General features: G+C 36.4%; 1 protein-coding gene across 1 annotated transcript in view; it reads left to right on the top strand.

Annotated features, from left to right (window-relative positions):
• Positions 1–19147, top strand: part of LOC139144634 (clathrin heavy chain 1) — a 31869-nt gene extending 12722 nt beyond the window's left edge. Inside the window, exons 12-28 of the mRNA XM_070715337.1 lie at positions 1510–1690; positions 3341–3411; positions 3968–4186; positions 6079–6221; positions 6736–6858; positions 7319–7553; positions 8293–8438; positions 9032–9215; positions 9900–10092; positions 10772–10929; positions 11320–11484; positions 11720–11995; positions 13399–13548; positions 13957–14370; positions 14912–15133; positions 16010–16085; positions 17858–19147. Of these exons, the coding sequence (XP_070571438.1) occupies positions 1510–1690; positions 3341–3411; positions 3968–4186; positions 6079–6221; positions 6736–6858; positions 7319–7553; positions 8293–8438; positions 9032–9215; positions 9900–10092; positions 10772–10929; positions 11320–11484; positions 11720–11995; positions 13399–13548; positions 13957–14370; positions 14912–15133; positions 16010–16085; positions 17858–18000 (3099 nt within the window). The 3' untranslated portion in view covers positions 18001–19147. The remainder of the gene's footprint in view (positions 1–1509; positions 1691–3340; positions 3412–3967; positions 4187–6078; positions 6222–6735; positions 6859–7318; positions 7554–8292; positions 8439–9031; positions 9216–9899; positions 10093–10771; positions 10930–11319; positions 11485–11719; positions 11996–13398; positions 13549–13956; positions 14371–14911; positions 15134–16009; positions 16086–17857) is intronic.
• Positions 19148–19389: the final 242 nt, after the last annotated feature.

Below are 19389 nucleotides of genomic sequence, written 5' to 3'. Positions count from 1 at the left end.
TAAACAATACCATCGGTTAATTACCGTACGCTGGTTGAGCGTACGTCCACAAAGTTCCTTGCCCCTCACAAGACAAGGTGATGGTGTCACATGTCTGTACGATCAAAAAGGAGACACACGAAGTTTTTTTGTTTTGTATGAATGTTTACAACACTATAAAAATAAAAGTAGGTAGCGACAATTAGCACCAAAAATAGGACTTTTACTAAAACGTACTCTACAATGCAATGTTCAGTTCAGTGACTGGCATTCACGGGGTTCATTATGGAAAGACTGCATGCAAAGATGACAGCATGCATGGCCACGAGCCAGCTTTGGTGTCAACTGGTCCAGTCTTTGAATTTTCAATGAACACTAACTTATTTCTCAGGTCAATAAGCCAAAAGTTACTTGTCCGTGGCAACCAACCTCTCTGTTTGTGAATTTTCCCATTCTAAAATGACTGTCAAGAAGCAATCGGACCGAATGTCGCATCGAGAAATTCAGCTTTCAAAACGCATCCCAAACTCGCCGACACCCTTAAGTTGTTGATTTAAAGTTACTGAATCTGCGCATGAGCATTAAAAAGACCACCTAAGTCATCAGAAAAAACAATACTGGTATAGTGTAATGTAATGATAACTTCATAGTGGTGAGGGATGATATACGCGTAGTGTAAAAACATGACAAAGAAGTACATTATTTTCAGAAGCTTCAAAACATTCCTTTATAACTTCTAAAGATTTTTTCTTTCTCTATAGTTCAGTTAAAACTGAAAAAATACCTTGAAGGTACAGTGGAAGTGGCTGTTATTATTTGTACATTATTATAGCCTAAGAAAGTAAACGTACAACCATACTAAATATTATAATTTTTCATGAATATTAATGACCATGAATATTAATGAGCTGTCCAGCACTCTTGGAAGTCTGGGGAGAATAGTGAGAGAGTGACTGACATTTTTCTCTACATCATGAAGTTTGATGAATAACATGATAAAGTGTGAAATAAAAAAAATCACTGCTTTTGCTATTTCAAAACACATAATTTTACTAGGCAAGTGGTTTTTCAATTCGGGCAAGTGAACTTAACCCCCCACTTGCCCGAAGGGCAAGTGAATAAAAATGAGTGTTTTTCCCTGGATAATGAAATATTAGAACATGAATATCAAGGGTGGATAAATACTGTTATACCACATCCAACTCATTGGCTGGTGGTTTGCATGTCTGGGCTGTAGTTCTGTGCTTCTGCAAATTCAACACACTGTTGAATTATTGAGCTGATAACCAGCAGACTAGTGGAAACTGATGCATAGCTTGTGATCTATTTTGGCCACTAGCTTTTTGGCCAGTGGATACAAACATGGTTTGCTCACTCTGAATATGGAAATGAGGCTGTTATTTGAGCAGATGCAAGATTTCGATGTTGATTTGTTATGAGAGAAAAAGCGAAATTAGACATTCTTCATCTAGAGTTGTGTGATATCTTTAGCTTGATTCAAATCAATTTTATAAATTCGTAATATTGCAGTGGTTGGTGAACTACTTTGGGTCCCTCTCTGTTGATGATTCTCTGGAATGTTTGAAAGCCATGCTGACTGCCAACATTCGACAGAACCTACAAATCTGTGTGCAAGTAGCCACAAAATACCATGAACAACTGAACACCACTTCACTCATTGAGTTATTTGAGTCTTTCAAGAGCTTTGAAGGTAAGTTTGTAAATTGTCTTCTTCAAGTGACATCACACATAAATTAAGTGACATTGTACATGGATGAAGTGACATCATACATGGATGAAGTGACATGCATGGATGAAGTGACATACATGGATGAAGTGACATCATACATAGATGAAGTGACATCATACATGGATGAAGTGACATCATACATGGATGAAGTGACATCATACATGGATGAAGTGACATCATACATGGATGAAGTGACATCATACATGGATGAAGTGACATCATACATGGATGAAGTGACATCATGCATGGATGAAGTGACATCATGCATGGATGAAGTGACATACATAGATGAAGTGACATACATGGATGAAGTGACATCATGCATGGATGAAGTGACATACATAGATGAAGTGACATACATGGATGAAGTGACATCATACATGGATGAAGTGACATACATAGATGAAGTGACATCATGCATGGATGAAGTGACATCATGCATGGATGAAGTGACATACATAGATGAAGTGACATACATGGATGAAGTGACATCATGCATGGATGAAGTGACATACATAGATGAAGTGACATACATGGATGAAGTGACATCATACATGGATGAAGTGACATCATGTTTAAATGTAAAATAACAAATGTTTTGAAGAATTTTTGACCACAATATTCCTTGTTAGTATTTCAAGTAGTAAATTGAGTAAATACAAGTATTGTTCCTGCACTGCTCTGAATATTAACACCACAAGCAGTGTTTTCCACTCTAGTATTACAAGCTGTGTTTTAGGGGTTAGTATAACAAACTGTGTTTTCCACACTAGTATTACAAGTAGTGTTCAGAGGTTAGTATTACAAGCTGTGTTTTAGGGGTTAGTATTATCAACGGTGTTTTCCACACTAGTATTACAAGTAGTGTTCATAGGTTAGTATTACAAGCTGTGTTTTAGGGGTTAGTATTACAAACGGTGTTTTCCACACTAGTATTACAAGTAGTGTTCTAGAGGTTAGTATTACAAGCTGTGTTTTAGGGGTTAGTATTACAAGCTGTGTTTTCCACACTAGTATTACAAGTAGTGTTTTACAGGGTGGTAAGTATTACATGTAGTGTTTTAGAGGTTAGTATTACAAGCAGGGTTTCCTCACTGCTCACAATACTAAGGCATCACAAGCAGTGCTTTAGAGGTTAGAGTATTAGCAGCATGTATGTAGATTGAGTCTTGGGATTTGAGAGAGATTTAAAAAACACCAAACAGTCATGACTACTCATTTTAAGGAGATTGCAGAGCATTTTCTGTTGCATGTACAGATTATGTCTTGAAAATCTCCAAGATTAAAATGTTCCATAGACAGGTGGTATGTTTTGTGTCAGTAAACAACTGCCTCGCTTTGGTACATACATTCTCTTGTGGTCAAGTCAAATAAATGGTGAACTCTTGGTGTAAATGTAATTTTGATATTTCAACGTAAACAGCTGATTGGTATTAATTAGATTAATTACGAAGTGAAATGTAAGGCAGTTGGAAGTCCAAGTGCATGGAATATTGATTGAACTGTACTTGTAAACATTGGGGGTCGGGGGATATCTTGAAGATCAGTACAGTTTGTGTGTTTACTCATCAGGAGATATGAAATGACTGCTTTCATGTTGTTGGATTTCAGGTTTATTTTACTTTTTGGGATCCATTGTGAACTTTAGCCAGGACCAAGAAGTGCATTTCAAATACATTCAGGTAACTATGTGACTGCTTTTCAGTAAATCTGTTAATCAGTCCAGTCAAGTGCAGTGAATTACTTCAAAACATTTGTGTCAGGCCTGCCAAGTACAGTGAATAGTTCATCAGGCCTGCCAAGTATAGTGAATTACTTAAAAACATTTCTGTGAAGGGTTAAAACCAATATTCCATTATTGAGATATTAGTCATGCATACAAGTCCTCAATATGTTTGAGTAAGGACAAAGTAGAGTGATATGACTCCTTAAACTGTCAATTCACATCCATCTATATGATAACCTAGTAATTGATTATCAATCAGAATAGTGTCAAGATAATTTCATTTGTTGTTTGAAATCTAAAATTATGCTGGCTAGAATTTTTAAGTGTTGATACTTCAAGTAATTGCACAAATAATTACAACACAAAGAATAATTGACATTTGAAAGAAAAGTAGTTGTAGGCAGTAGCGTTAGCATATGTATGTAGTTGATCACCAATTATGAAAGTTCATACTTTCATCACTGAAATGTTTTGAGAATGAGTGGATTTCAATATGTGTTCTATTATTGCAGGCTGCGTGTAAGACTGGTCAAATCAAAGAGGTTGAGCGTATCTGCCGTGAGAGTAACTGCTATGATCCTGAACGTGTGAAAAATTTCCTGAAAGAAGCCAAGTTAACCGACCAGCTGCCACTGATCATTGTCTGTGATCGTTTTGACTTTGTACATGATCTGGTGCTTTATTTGTATCGTAATAATCTACAAAAATATATTGAAATATATGTGCAAAAGGTGAGTTTGCAGTCTTGTACCTCTGACTGAGAATGTAGTATGTGGTGATAGAGACCTGTTGACAAAAGTTGACTGGTTCAGTCAAAGCAAATTTTATGATGAGAGATGTATGGCTTGCATCAAACAGCCACAATAAATTTTGTAAAAATTGTTGAAATATGTGTGTATGTTGATAATAAAATCTATATAGAATTTATAGCGGAAGTATATCATGTACCTTTTATTGATAGTTGACATCTCATAAATTTATACTGATATATGTGTGTAATGAGAGATAGTATAATTTAATTATGAGATACTGATGGCAATGTGTAACAAGTGTCTCATGAAAATGTCATCTGTCTATTGTTTGCAAGATTTGGATAACTTATCAGTGTTCGCGGTGACTTTTTTCTCCTCGCGTACGGCATACGCATTAGTCTGCTAAAATTGCGTAATGGCTGGATTTGAGTGCGTAATTTCACTTCCGCACTCGATTGATGAAAAAACTGACTGCAAAATACAATGTGCCGTTGAATAAACCTACACTACATATTCGGATTATACGATGCAACATTATTTTAATGAAAACAGTTTAACGAACAACTTGAACAATGTTGAAACGTAACAGCGAAGGTTATACATGCGACCGTCAAAACACATTGGGCAACCCAAAAGTTAGAGTTATGGCAGCTTATCCAGACGGTTTCTGGACGTTTCGGCACCAAGTCGTTTCGGCCCAAGATGTTTCGGCCTTTGAATTTCAGGCCCCAAGTCCGACGTTTCGGCACCGCTGAAGGCTACCTGTGGGAACTAGTGCTGGAGCGTAATGTTACAAATCAAAGTACTAAAAAGTATAGTGTCAACTAACATTCACGTACATGCTTTAATCTTTGTGAGAACATGGGAAGAGACCGTAAGAAAAACTTCGTATCATTTTGAAATCTGTGACATAAGTTAATCGATATCAATAGCCGCCGACACGGCAAAAGTTTGAAAGCTGTGACGAAACAGCACGGCAAAATTCACACAAAATGCACATAAAGTACTGGTCAGAACGCAAAGGTCACGCTTACGAATATGACGGATCAGTCAATTACTGAATAGTTTGAAAAAAAAATCGAAACACAGATGCCGAAACGTCTTGGGTTGCAGTGCCGAAGTGACTTGGGCCGGAAATTGAGAGGCCGAAACGACTTGGGCCGAAACGACTTGGTGCCTGAACGACCAGTAACCATCCAGACACTTCTGCAGTGTTCAAAATTTATCGGGATTCCGACGAGCTCTACCGATGAATCATCTTTTTCACGGACTCGTAGAGCAAAGTTGAAAGAAAACAGATTTGTCTGCTTCGACGCCATGCTGCATGTGTGCTTGATCAAAATTTGGGAACAGCGAGACGTGATGATCGTGCACGGTCGGCATTTATATAATTTGTCGCAACATTTCTGTCAATCACTCACTTTCAGAAACTATCGCTCGCCTGAAAATTAGCAACGTAATTCATAGGCACAGTACAGCTGACATGATAACGTGCCTAACGTGATAACGTGTGGACTACGATGCCGATTTTTCAGACAACGCCAAGAGAATCCGAAACTTTCCACACAACATGAGTGATTGACAGAAATGTTTTGCAACAAATTTCGTCTGCTTTCGGTGTTATCCTTTGCGTATAGAAAACGCATAACGATGAAAAAAATGCGTAGAGAGTCAATTTCAATGCGTAAATACGCATGATTTTTGCGTAAACGCGAACTCTGCTTATGCTGCATTGCATTTATTCATTCAATCATTGTGAAGAACCAATCATCTCAAATGATGTCAGGATCTCTTGTTTTACCAGTAGCCATCAGGTGAAATCATGTCACATTGAGTAATGGAATCACCTCTTGTTTATTTTTTCTACCTAGGTAAACCCATCTCGTTTACCTGTGGTAGTGGGTGGTCTATTGGATGTAGACTGCTCTGAAGATGTCATCAAAAGTCTGATAATGGTTGTCAGGGGACAGTTCTCAACTGATGAATTGGTAGAGCAAGTTGAAAAGAGAAACAGGTATGACTCTTGTTATTTCACTGTGTGCATGTTATGACAGTATGTGTGCCTTGAACTGAAAGACGTAAACTTTGGTCATGTTACAGTAGTGTGTGCATTGAGTTGAAAGACGTAAATCACGAATTAATCGACCAAATCCAGCACAAGGGATTGGAATACTGACATTTTAAAAAAAGAACGGCTTTATAACAGGAAATCAAAAAATCTCTCTCAATATTGATTGTATTTTTTCTGTAAGGAAATGCAAAATAATACAGCTAATGATGGGTTACATTGTAAAGCTGCCATTTTTAGCTCACATGTTCACACCATTTGCATATTAAATGAAGTTTTGTAACTAGTGCTTTAACTCAGTACTGTGCAACAATCTGACAGATATCTGATTGTTCTGTGAAGCGTACTACTATGTAATGAACCTGTTGTGAACAACATTAGCACATTCAGTTGACATCTGGTCGTGGCTTGTTGTAAAAGTGTTGTTTTGTACTGTTGAAATGATGGTTTTCTTTGACAGAATGAAGCTGTTGTTACCATGGTTAGAAGCAAGAATTCATGATGGATGTGAAGAACCAGCAACTCACAATGCATTAGCTAAGATCTACATTGACAGCAATAATAACCCAGAAAGATTCCTAAGGTAACAACCACCATTGCTACTTAATATCTGTGCTAGCTTTTGTTATATTTCTAAGTATTATGTAATAAGTCAGTTTCTAATGTAACAATAGAATAAGTTGCATTACAATGTATGGATGTCAGTACAATGCAGGTAAAACCATCAAAATGAATGTTATTATTTATTCTGTCTTTATTTCATATCTTTATTTCAAATATAAATGCATCCATAGAGAAAGTATACAGTAAAAATGATAGTCAGAATGACTACATTGGACACAAAGGAAAGTCAAAAAGCACACAAACAGAAACAAAAATCAAACTGTATAAAATGTTCAACATATCACAGGTAACAAGGTGATTGATAAGTACATTAGTGACTGTTTTAGAGATATATAGTAAAATAGTTTTCAGCTTTTCATCTTAGAAGGTGAGATGACAGCTAACAAATCATCTATGTATTTTCTGTATGTGTACGCCAGGGAGAACCAGTTCTATGACAGTAGAGTTGTGGGTAAATATTGTGAGAAGAGAGATCCTCACTTAGCATGTGTTGCCTATGAGAGAGGTCAGTGTGACATGGAACTGATCAATGTCTGCAATGAAAATTCACTTTTCAAGAGTGAATCACGATATCTAGTGAGGAGACGTGACCCTGATCTATGGGCTGAAGTGCTGCAAGAAAGTAATCCATATAGGAGACAACTGATTGATCAAGTAAGAACCATCAAACTTTATTTTATGTTTGTATTATCAGAGTTTTGTCACAATGTTAGTGAACACTGGAAAGAACTCTTCAACTGCCAAATTTGCAGTGCATCGGCTATTTAGTTTAGGCAAGTCTTTAAACAACTTTACAGTGCAGTGGCTATTTACTTTATGCATGTCCTTAAAGCCCAACAAACACAACAGCATGTGCTTGTACAATATTTACAGCATGCATGCAATGGTAAAAGTAAATAAAGTTAACTTTTTGCTTTGCTGGCCACTTGAACATGTGTTTTGTGTCTGTTCTACAAATATTAGAAATAAATTGTGAACATGTGAATTCTAGCTCAGAGCACAATTAAAAGAGAAGCAACCATCTGAAAGGGTCATAGTCGTGATGCCGTGTTACTCTCTTGACATTACTTTCATTAACTTTACCTGACAATAGAAGCCAGCAGTGACATAGTGGTATAATTGTTGTACTTTCTACTTCAAGATGTAAACTTATCAAGTGAATGTCAATAGAGTTTCTGTTGACCATCAGAAATTGATGCTGGTAGCCTTGTGGCCATGAAAACAAATTACAGACCTTAGTGTGAAATGGGTGAAAATAGTGTGAGATGGTTGGTTTCAATTAGTATAATAATATAAGTTGCATTAATAGTGCCATGCCATAAAACTGACTCAGTCCACTTAGATGAAAGTTGTAGCAAGTTCATAGTCCATAACTTTGGTTGTATTTTCACAGGTTGTACAAACAGCATTATCGGAAACACAGGACCCTGAGGATATCTCAGTAACTGTAAAGGCATTCATGACTGCAGATCTGCCAAATGAACTCATTGAACTGCTTGAAAAGATTGTACTGGAAAGCTCTGTCTTTAGTGATCACAGGTATGTCATTTATTTTATTTTTAGTAAACTTGAGAAATGGATTACAACAGAAATGAAATCATCTTTCAGTAGAGTGAAATCTTTATCATTCATTGTCAAAAGTGCTCCTAGGGTGGTATTCTAGCCATTCCCTGTAGCAATTTGATACCTCATTTAAAGTAGTGAAATATAAGAGTATAGTTTGCAATGAAGTGATTATTAATTCTATCATATCAGAGACAGAGAGTACCTGATCCACATGCTGTTACATTTTATACCGTTGATTTGTTACTCAACCTGTGCTGATGTACAGTAGTATCACTGTTCCTAATGTATTGAAATAGACTTTCTCTACAATTGTAACATGAAATCTACTGTCTCTACAATTGTAACCTGCAAACAAAATAAAGGATTCACCAATGCAAAGAACTAGTCTAGTCAGAAAGTTGCCACCAATTACAATGTAAATGTGCATTAATTACACTGTAAATGCCTATTTGTTACCAATGAAACATTGGGTGAATTTTCAAATTACAGTCCAGCAAGATGCATATGTATTGATATTGCATGGAAAGAAAGATTGCTAAAACTGATTTTTTCAATTTCACCTGTAGGAATCTTCAGAATCTGTTGATCCTGACTGCAATAAAAGCAGATCGTACACGTGTTATGGAGTACATCAATCGTTTGGACAACTATGACGCACCGGATATTGCGAATATTGCCATAGGTAGTGAACTCTATGAAGAAGCATTTGCTATTTTCAAGAAGTTTGATGTCAACACCTCTGCTATTCAGGTAAGATCCCAAATTTTCATAAAAGGAAAGAAACTATCGACAGAAACTTTCCTTCTTGAATAAGGACTTACAAACACCCAGTGCTTCATGCTGAGTTTTTTGCCATATCATTTTGGTATTTTCACAAGGCAAAAGCTATTATTACAGGTGTAAATATTTACTGAATATCAACAACAGGATGTTTACCTCTGACATCAGAGTATCACTGGAGTGTATATGTTGAGATGTATGGGCACATAGGTCTATGTCATTGTTCCCAATTTGAAACACATGAGGCATGTCTAAGTTGTGGTTCTAAATCGGGAAAAAAGATCAGACCTCTAGCTGTATTGGCCAGCCATGAAATACATATGCGCATAATAAATGAGGTATAAGATGTGACATATATCAGAAATGTCAATATAATAGTATAAAGTATAGAGTTACCTTTTCAAAGCTGTATTCTCAAATTACTTAAATCTCAAGCAAAAGGATTGACAGAAATAACTGGATCATAGAATATCATGAACACCTTTTGACAAATGTTCATTGTTCCAGTCTTGAAATCCTCCAAAGGAAAGGGTTGTGTAGCACTTTGAGGAGTTCCAAGGTAGTTACAATTAGGATATGTGCAGACTTTGCTAAAATGATAGTTAGCATACAGTGGTTCTACATGACTGACCTTAGATATGTTTTGGTTTGTAGGTTCTTATAGAGCATGTTAAGAATTTAGATCGTGCCTATGAGTTTGCTGAACGATGCAATGAAGCAGCAGTTTGGAGTCAGTTAGCCAGAGCTCAACTCAATGAGGGTATGGTTAAAGAAGCCATTGATTCATACATCAAGGCTAATGATCCATCTACATACATGGAAGTGGTTGAAACAGCACACAAACATGGTAAGTTTCACTTCTCTTCATTGGTAATTATAATACAGTCCAATCATTCCACTGCCAAAGTATACAATATTTAGATTGTCCCAAGTGTATGTTGTAGAATGAATTACTGCTTCTTAGTGGAGTCTACAGTGAGTTTCTATAGTGAAACAACTTTCATGGAGTTACAATCATTGTATTATGCTTATTGTGCTTACCAGATAATATGACATCCCTTCTTTAAAGTGTATGTAACAGTCTAAAAGAACAATTAGTATTGGAGTAGGAGATTTAGCTATCAACTGATGGAAATTTGGCCTATAAAATTTGGAATTTTCTGTTAATTGTGAATAGAAAACCAGATCATGGAGCAATCGTCAACATTGTCAAAAGTCTAGAATTATCAAGTCTTGCCGTTTATGGTACATATTTCATTGCTGTGTTTCAACCTTGACCGCAAATAAGTTCTAAATCAGCGTTAATGCAAATTGTTATGCTTTTTAATACCATCCAGAGTGTGAAGTAAATACCATCCAGAGTGTATAGTAGTACTGAAGTAAATTTGACAAACAAACAAACATGGCTAAAAACAGTATGTTACTGTGACAACAAATTTTCACTTGTAGTGTGGTTCACATAGTGCAATTCTATCCATGATGAAGCTTACAAGATTACCATTTGTGTTTTTGTTTTCTTTGAAAAGGTAACTGGGAGGACTTGGTGAAATACTTGCAGATGGCACGTAAGAAGGCAAGGGATTCCTATGTGGAAACAGAACTCATCTTTGCATTTGCCAAGACAAACCGCCTAGCAGAACTAGAAGAATTCATTTCTGGACCAAACCATGCACAAATACAACAGGTAATGCCGTTATTATCTCTTGCCTGATATCATCTCCATCCTCACTCTTTTCTTGTACCATAAAGATGGTTAGGCATAGTTGTCTGAACCAAACTCATATATCAAGCTGTATTTCAGTGTTAAATAGTCGGAATCTAGTCTTCTGCAAGTCACCATTTCTTACTGAAGTACTTTGCTATGGCTTGAAATTTATAAATTAATGGTTTAAATGAGTACATTACAAAATTAAGATGCATTTCTTCTACCATGGTTCACTTTACACGCTCATATTTTTATTTATTGAATGCAGCAAAAATGATAAATATAGCTAAAAGTTGTACATAATTTGGAAAATTAACACAGATTCATTAAAGTTGAACATCATGTTAAAACACTCTTATTCTTTCTCAGGTTGGAGATCGTTGTTATGATGAAAAGATGTATGATGCTGCTAAGTTACTGTACAACAATGTTTCTAACTTTGGTCGTTTGGCGTCAACATTGGTACATCTTGGTGAATACCAGGCTGCAGTGGACAGTGCAAGAAAGGCAAACAGTACACGCACCTGGAAAGAGGTCAGTTTTGAATCCAAATGAAAATGGAGAATTTATTTTTATGTAACAGTCAATGATCAATAGGAAATATTGTGACCAATAAAACCTGCCAAACTACAGAAGATACAGTTTCACAAACGAGAACATTTTCCGTATCAGTAGCAATGTTTTTTTGGTGATTTTTTTGTAAATGTGAAGAGTTTTCAGAGAAGTGAGACATGAAGAGTACAATGTGTTCAATATTGATTCTCTGTAGGTATGTTTTGCCTGTGTTGATGGTGAAGAGTTCCGTCTGGCTCAGATGTGTGGTCTTCACATTGTGGTTCATGCTGATGAGCTGGAAGAACTTATCAACTATTACCAAGACAGGGGTTACTTTGAGGAGCTGATTGCCCTTTTGGAAGCTGCCCTAGGCTTGGAACGTGCCCACATGGGTATGTTTACAGAGCTAGCCATTCTTTATTCCAAGTACAAACCACAGAAGATGAGAGAACATCTGGAGCTCTTCTGGTCAAGAGTCAATATTCCAAAAGTAAGAAACGCCTTCTTATTCCATTCACTGCTTTGTGTGTTTCTAGAAAGGAATAGAATGGATCTTGTATGTAATAGCTGCAAAACAGAATTGCTATGATCTGAGAGATTCATGTATTCCAAGCAGTGCATATCCAGACAGTAAACTTAATCCAATATTATGCTGATCTTTAGTCTATACAATTTATTCTGACTAGTACTGTGCTTTAGTAGACACTTTGTGATGTGCATCACATTTTAGAAGATGGTTTTTGTGTGCTACTGTGTCCTTTGTGCAATGTTACAAGAGTGCTGTAGGTTACAAAGTCACAAAATGGATGAGTCCCATGTACAATTTTCTCCCGGAAAGTTTTGAATTTTCTGAATGAATGCTACAGACTAGAATGTTTTGAATTGTGATATCAGTATATCAAGCTCAGTTGTGCTGATCACTTCGACTCTCTACTTCAATTTGAAATTGGAACTTCATGAAATATATAAAAGTAGTGATACACAATGATTTAACGCCCAGTACCTTTTCAAGAAATCAAGAAATGATGTTTTGTCAAATTCCAGTTTCAAAACTAGACAAATAGTGAATTTACTTCAGGCAAGACACAGATTATAAATTTGAGTAGGGTCATACCTTGCTGGGCAACTAGTATCAAGCCATTGCTTTTGTACAACTTTTATAGTTCATCATGTGTCATGTTGTTCAAGGAAAGATCTCAGCCATGAGAGTGGTTGCTATGTTCCCCTCTGTAGTAGAAATTGATATGACCTACATTGAATTTGTCAGTAAAGTGTGAAAGTATTTGGGTTGTGAGATGTGGAACAACTGTAACCCTTTTCCTGCCAAGTCCATATTTCACCACCAGGTCAAGATGGTTAAAATTAATGAAACACAACATATTCCATATGATGTATTTTAACATAATACTGTACATTTGAAGACTGTTGAAAACATAATACTCTAAAGTTGATTTTTTTGGGACAAAAGATGCTATAACATACCAAGCCAAATGGGTGAAAATACGTCATGTTTTGGCTCAATACCGCTTTTTACTGACTTGGCTGATGGGGAAGTGATACAGTTATTACTGTCTAGCAGGAAAAGGGGTAATGATGACAAAAAGCTTGAAGTTTGAACTCAAAAGACAAAAAATGTGGAAAAGAATTTACAACCAACCATATGTACAGCCAACATACTTACACTGATGAAAGAAATGCTCCACAAGTATAAACATAGTTTTCAAAGCAGTAACCTATTGAGAATTTTAAAAAGCTGCATTAGACTTGAAGGTGGTGATAATTCAATAAATATATTCACCCATGTGAGCATGGCAGAGAAATTAAACCATTGTGGATCCAAATCTGAGTAAATACCTTTACCTAAGTGATTTATTATTTTTTTCATGATAATAGGTATTACGTGCTGCAGAGCAAGCTCATCTATGGGCTGAACTTGTATTCCTCTATGATAAGTATGAAGAATTTGATAATGCAATAGTCACTATGATGGCACACCCAACAGATGCATGGAGGGAAAGTCACTTCAAAGATATTATCACAAAGGTATAAATTTACAACATCATTTCAAATTTGAATCTCTTACACTTATTTTTTACCAAACATCCACTGCTCAGTTTCATCTATATGTAAAGAGCCATGTCTGTTTGGAACTTCAACACAACAAGCCCAAGCCTGGAGCAAAAAAATCTCAGATAATTCAGCAATTTCTCACTGGCATTCAAACTCACAATATATGGCACCCAGTCACCTAGCAAAGATATTGCAGTCAACACCGCACAGCTAAATTCCAACCCTGAGACAGATAAACATGTCTTTTGTTAATGTGAACAGATTTCACCAAATGCATGATCATAATCCAGAAAAACAGGTGCAGCTATTAGTTTACTAATTGTATGAATTTTATGGGTCTTAGAGAGAAAATGCTAATAAAATGTATAAATTGTATTGCAGGTTGCCAACATCGAGCTGTACTATAAAGCTATTCATTTCTACTTGGACTATAAACCCATGCTTCTTAACGATTTGTTACTTGTTCTTATACCACGTATGGATCACACAAGAGCAGTTGCCCTCTTTACTAAAGTCAATCAGCTACCCATCGTCAAGCCATACCTGCGTCAAGTTCAAAGCCACAACAACAAAGCCATCAATGATGCCCTGAATAATCTACTCATAGATGAAGAAGATTATCAAGGCCTCAAGGCATCTATCGATGCTTTTGATAACTTTGATAACATTGCACTGGCTCAGAAGTTAGAAAAACATGAGCTGTTGGAGTTCCGACGTATTGCTGCCTACCTGTACAAACGTAATAACCGCTGGAAGCAATCTGTAGAATTGTGCAAAAAAGACAGGCTTTTCAAGGTACGGTAATTTGATTTTTGTCAAAAGTCTTTTCATCACTCAATCTTATCTGCATGTTTGTAAATTCAATAATTGCCAAGTAGACATGCCCAGGTTGATGTGAGCTTGACATCGGGTCCTACCCTTTTCCTATGAGAAACTACAAATAATGCTGTTTTCTGACAATGAATACCGTCGCCATGCGGCGCTCCCTTGGCTTGCCAGGCTGTGTTGGGCAGAGGCAAGACTCGAAACGTGTCTTCTCCTCGGGGGACCCACACAAGGGTAGAGTTGCAGAGGACAGGCATAATACATTCATGATTTTTGGACTGCATTCTAATTGCACTGATCTTTATTGCAAATTCTGTTATTGTACAAAAGCATCAATAAAATAGGAAATAAATCAAGGAAATAGGGACAATTGCTTGAATCATATTCCACAATTGTTCTGTCTGATTATTTTCATAGTCTTCCACTGTTTCCTCCATGCAGTGCATCCTCCATTTGAAGACAATAAATCTTTATTTGCAGAAAGTTGTAATTGATGTGTTGTTGCTTTCAGGATGCAATGATCTATGCATCAGAATCCCGTGAAACAGAGCTTTGTGAGGAATTACTTGCTTGGTTCTTAGATCAGAAGAACTATGAATGTTTTGCTGCATCACTGTTTTCATGTTATGATCTGCTGAGACCCGATGTTATACTTGAACTATCATGGAGACACAACATCATGGACTTTGCAATGCCATACATGGTACAAGTTATGAGAGAATACCTGACAAAGGTGAGTTTGTTTTCCCCATTCAACCATGGTCTAAAAAAGTGGATATAATAAGAGCAATGCCATGACAATGCAATAATCTTTACACTTACTAGTCTGGTTTGCTTGAAACTATATGTTCATTGTTCATTTACTGTATCTGTATTGGGATGACAAATTTGAGACACTAGTGTCTAAATATTAGCTACTGTTTGTTGAATTCAATTTGTGAATTTTATATCTATGGAACTATTTCCACTATACATTACAAGATTGTTATAGTGTTTCAGAGAAAACCCACATCAAAACATCAACATTAATTGGTACTGCCATCTTCTTAACATGGATTGCTGTAATATCCCAGATTTTATCAGTGACCGTGTGAGAGTAATATGATATTTGGTGTGATGTATGTCAAAGGAGATTGATTTTGAATGGTGTGTGTGAATTCAGGTGTTGAACTTGTTGCGTATTGTCCTGGAGAGTCAGGACAGCTGATTTCAGGAACAAATATCTGGTAACTAGACCCAGTCACCGTCTGACTTGTCTTGTAGTGTCATCATGTTGATGGATGTATCCAAGGTCCCATGGAAGTCAACCCCGCGTACTTTGCCCAATTAGCTAACCTTGCTAGCATGTATCAATTCCAAATGTTAGCCCGCCATTAAGCACTGATCATTTACAACTTGCCGAGTATTTTTTGTTGGACATTGCATGATGTCAGTTATGTTAGCATGCCTGCATGAAAGACTTGACTTTGTTTTATTGTCATTTTATTGTAGCTTGATTTTCCCCCATACATTATCCATAATGCACTGGCCCTCGAAGTTTGTGAAAATGAACCGAAAGAATGTGTTGATTTTTCACTGCTTATTATCCCTTCTGATGTGTTTATAACAGGTTGATAAATTAACCGAGTCAGAAAGTATCCGCAAAGAAGAACAGGAAGCCCAAGAATCTCAACCCATTGTGTACAGTAAGTAGAAGTAGATATGGGCAGACTCCCTCTATATTGCACTTGCTCTCTTTGCTTTATGTTGATCATCAAGCATGATCTATGATTTCTAATCAGTACTGACATTGATTTGGTTTTTTACAAGCAATATCATTTCAATTCATGCTACAAGAAATTTCTGTTGCTGTTTTGGCTGATGCTTTAACAGAAATAATGTGCATGTCAACTGGGGGGGATCCCCCTGCAAGAAATTGAATACTGGGAAAGTGTACTCTGCTGATCCCTGTATTTCATGGCAACTTCAGTGTTGAAATGAAAGATGAAGTGTGTGTTGTGCGTGTTGTAATGTGTGTATAGTGTATATGTGTGTGTGTGTTAGTGATAAGTGTCTATAAGTCTAATATTTTATGCTTTTTGATGTGTGTAAGATGAAAGTGGAATAGTTAGGTTTTGTAGATGTTCATCCAAGTTCCTAACAAATTTAGATTGATCACTCCGAAATAGGTGTGTTATATGTGGATAATTATGGGAAATTTCAGGTCAACTCAGGAGTTACATTGATCTAACTCTACTGTACATGCTCCAGCTAATTCATTCTCAGCAAACCATGCTTGTATCAAATTTGTGAATGACAGCATGCTTCAAGTTTGATCACATTTCTTAGACGTATTGGTCTTCAAGGCAAGGCTAGAGATTATATTGTCTATGTACAAGTAAAGTTTAGTAGTTCATCCTCTGATATGCAGTAAAGATTCATACATGCAGAGATTTACCCTCTACTACAGAGGGCGCTGTTGAAACTGACTTTTCACATGCCCTGGTGTTAGCCAGCATCTTTAAGCCACATTGCAATGCACACTTCCTATGTCGTAGAAATCATTCTTGTAATGTGTAACTCTGAGCTACTGTTTCTGTATGTATCATTACTGATGAACTACAGACGTTTTCAGGTTGTGTCCAGCCATTATGGATGTTTTCAGGTTGTGTCCAAGTATTATGGATGTTTTCAGGTTGTATCCAAGTGTTATGGATGCTTTTTAGGTTGTGTCCAAGTGTTATGGATGTTTTCAGGTTGTGTCCAAGTATTATGGATGTTTTCAGGTTGTGTCCAAGTATTATGGATGTTTTCAGGTTGTGTCCAAGTATTGTGGATGTTTTCAGGTTGTATCCAAGTGTTGTGGATGTTTTCAGGTTGTGTCCAAGTATTGTGGATGTTTTCAGGTTGTGTCCAAGCGTTATGGATGTTTTCAGGTTGTATCCAAGTGTTATGGATGTTTTCAAGTATTATGGATGTTTTCAGGTTGTGTCCAAGTATTATGGATGTTTTCAGGTTGTGTCCAAGTATTATGGATGTTTTCAGGTTGTGTCCAAGTATTATGGATGTTTTCAGGTTGTGTCCAAGTATTATGGATGTTTTCAGGTTGTGTCCAAGTATTATGGATGTTTTCAGGTTGTGTCCAAGTATTATGGATGTTTTCAGGTTGTGTCCAAGTATTATGGATGTTTTCAGGTTGTGTCCAAGCATTATGGATGTTTTCAGGTTGTGTCCAAGTATTATGGATGTTTTCAGGTTGTGTCCAAGTATTATGGATGTTTTCAGGTTGTGTCCAAGTATTATGGATGTTTTCAGGTTGTGTCCAAGCATTATGGATGTTTTCAGGTTGTGTCCAAGCATTATGGATGTTTTCAGGTTGTGTCAAGTATTATGGATGTTTTCAGGTTGTGTCCAAGTATTATGGATGTTTTCAGGTTGTGTCCAAGCATTTACAAAAATCTTTGATTTGATTTTTCAGGTGAACCACAGCTTATGATAACTGCAGGACCAGCAATGGGCATGCCACCTCAAGGCATGGGAATGCCACCACAGGGCATGGCAATGCCACCACAGGCAATGATGGGCCAACCTCCCCAACCAGGATTTGGCTATGGAATGTAGAGGAAAAAAAGACACTTAGATAGAAATAAATTATATTCTAGGTAAATGACAGCCATAAAAAATGAAAAAAATTAAACTGTGGTCAAATGTGTGAAGTTGAAGAGAGAAAAGAAATACTTAAATTGTAATCTGAGGAATTGTGAAGGTTTGAATGTATAGCTTTGTAGTGTAGTTTTCATGTTTCTTATCAGTGTACCTTTCTAGTCTTGTATATCACTTTAAGAATGTGCAAATAATGTGTATGTAAAGAATACAGCTACATAACATAAGTTGGTGTGTGGATGAACTGTTCTCTTAATGCCTGTCTTTAGATGGAAATGTTATCATGGAAAATGGAGAATCTGTGGTTGATAATGGGGAGTGAATCTTGTGAACAAGGTTATTTTGAAACTAGAAGAGATGTTGCGTTTTTATTGTTAATTTACTGATGGCAAACTTGACTGAAACTAGATTCCATTTCTTGTACGTGGTCTATGTTGTATAAAGAGCTATATACAGACATTACTTTGATGTGAGACATTTCTGAGAAACATTATTAAACCAATTAGTGTACCAAATTTTTTACACCTGTCTTGTGCTTCAGGTTCATTGAAATTGCTTTCCTTTTCAGGTGTCTATATAAAAGAGATTGTAAAACTGATGGATTAAAATGAATGGATAATTATGTAATTACTGTCTGTTGGTTAGTGATCTTCACACATTTGTGCTCACAGATCTGCCCCAGGAAATGGTACAAAAAATATTAAAACATTGAAAAATCAAATATGACCATGTTAATTGTAAGCATGAAAAAAATAAATATATTGAAGTGTATTTTGACCTCCTGCTAAAGGAAAGTACATACAATTTTTAGAATCTTAGGTATGTTGTTTTTTTCTGTTTTCATATCTTGTGATGGTGGCAAGTATCAGGAATGGACAGATTCCTGTGAAAAAATGTTGAACTGTCTTATCTGCCTACTCCTGTAGAAACATGTGCTTTAATTTAAGAACAATAAATAGGTGATAAAAATTTGATGTTTTCATATGCTGTGGTCCTACTGAAATGAATTGCATCTAGGGTTGATGGTGAAACTGTGAAATTCCTATAAAATGTAGAAAATATTCCATGTCATCACACCATAATAAAGACTAAAATATGACGTCAATTTGGATTGTGTCCATGTCGTGTTCATTAGCAACACTTTCATTGATGGGAAACTTACCTAATTGGACTTGCTCAAATGCTGAAATTTGTGTATGCAAATTTTTAGGTTGGTTTCTCTATTTTAATCAAAACATCTAATGCTGTGCTGACTTTTTTTGCCTCAGACTGTACTATACCATGTGATGTGGACCACACTTCACAGTGTGGTATGGGCCACACTTCACAGTGTCAGGTGGGCTATCC

This window comes from Ptychodera flava, chromosome 12 (assembly GCF_041260155.1).
Source record: "Ptychodera flava strain L36383 chromosome 12, AS_Pfla_20210202, whole genome shotgun sequence".
Classification (NCBI taxonomy): domain Eukaryota; kingdom Metazoa; phylum Hemichordata; class Enteropneusta; family Ptychoderidae; genus Ptychodera; species Ptychodera flava.
Note: the sequence above shows the minus strand (reverse complement) of the source record. Positions and strands in the feature narration are given on the sequence as shown.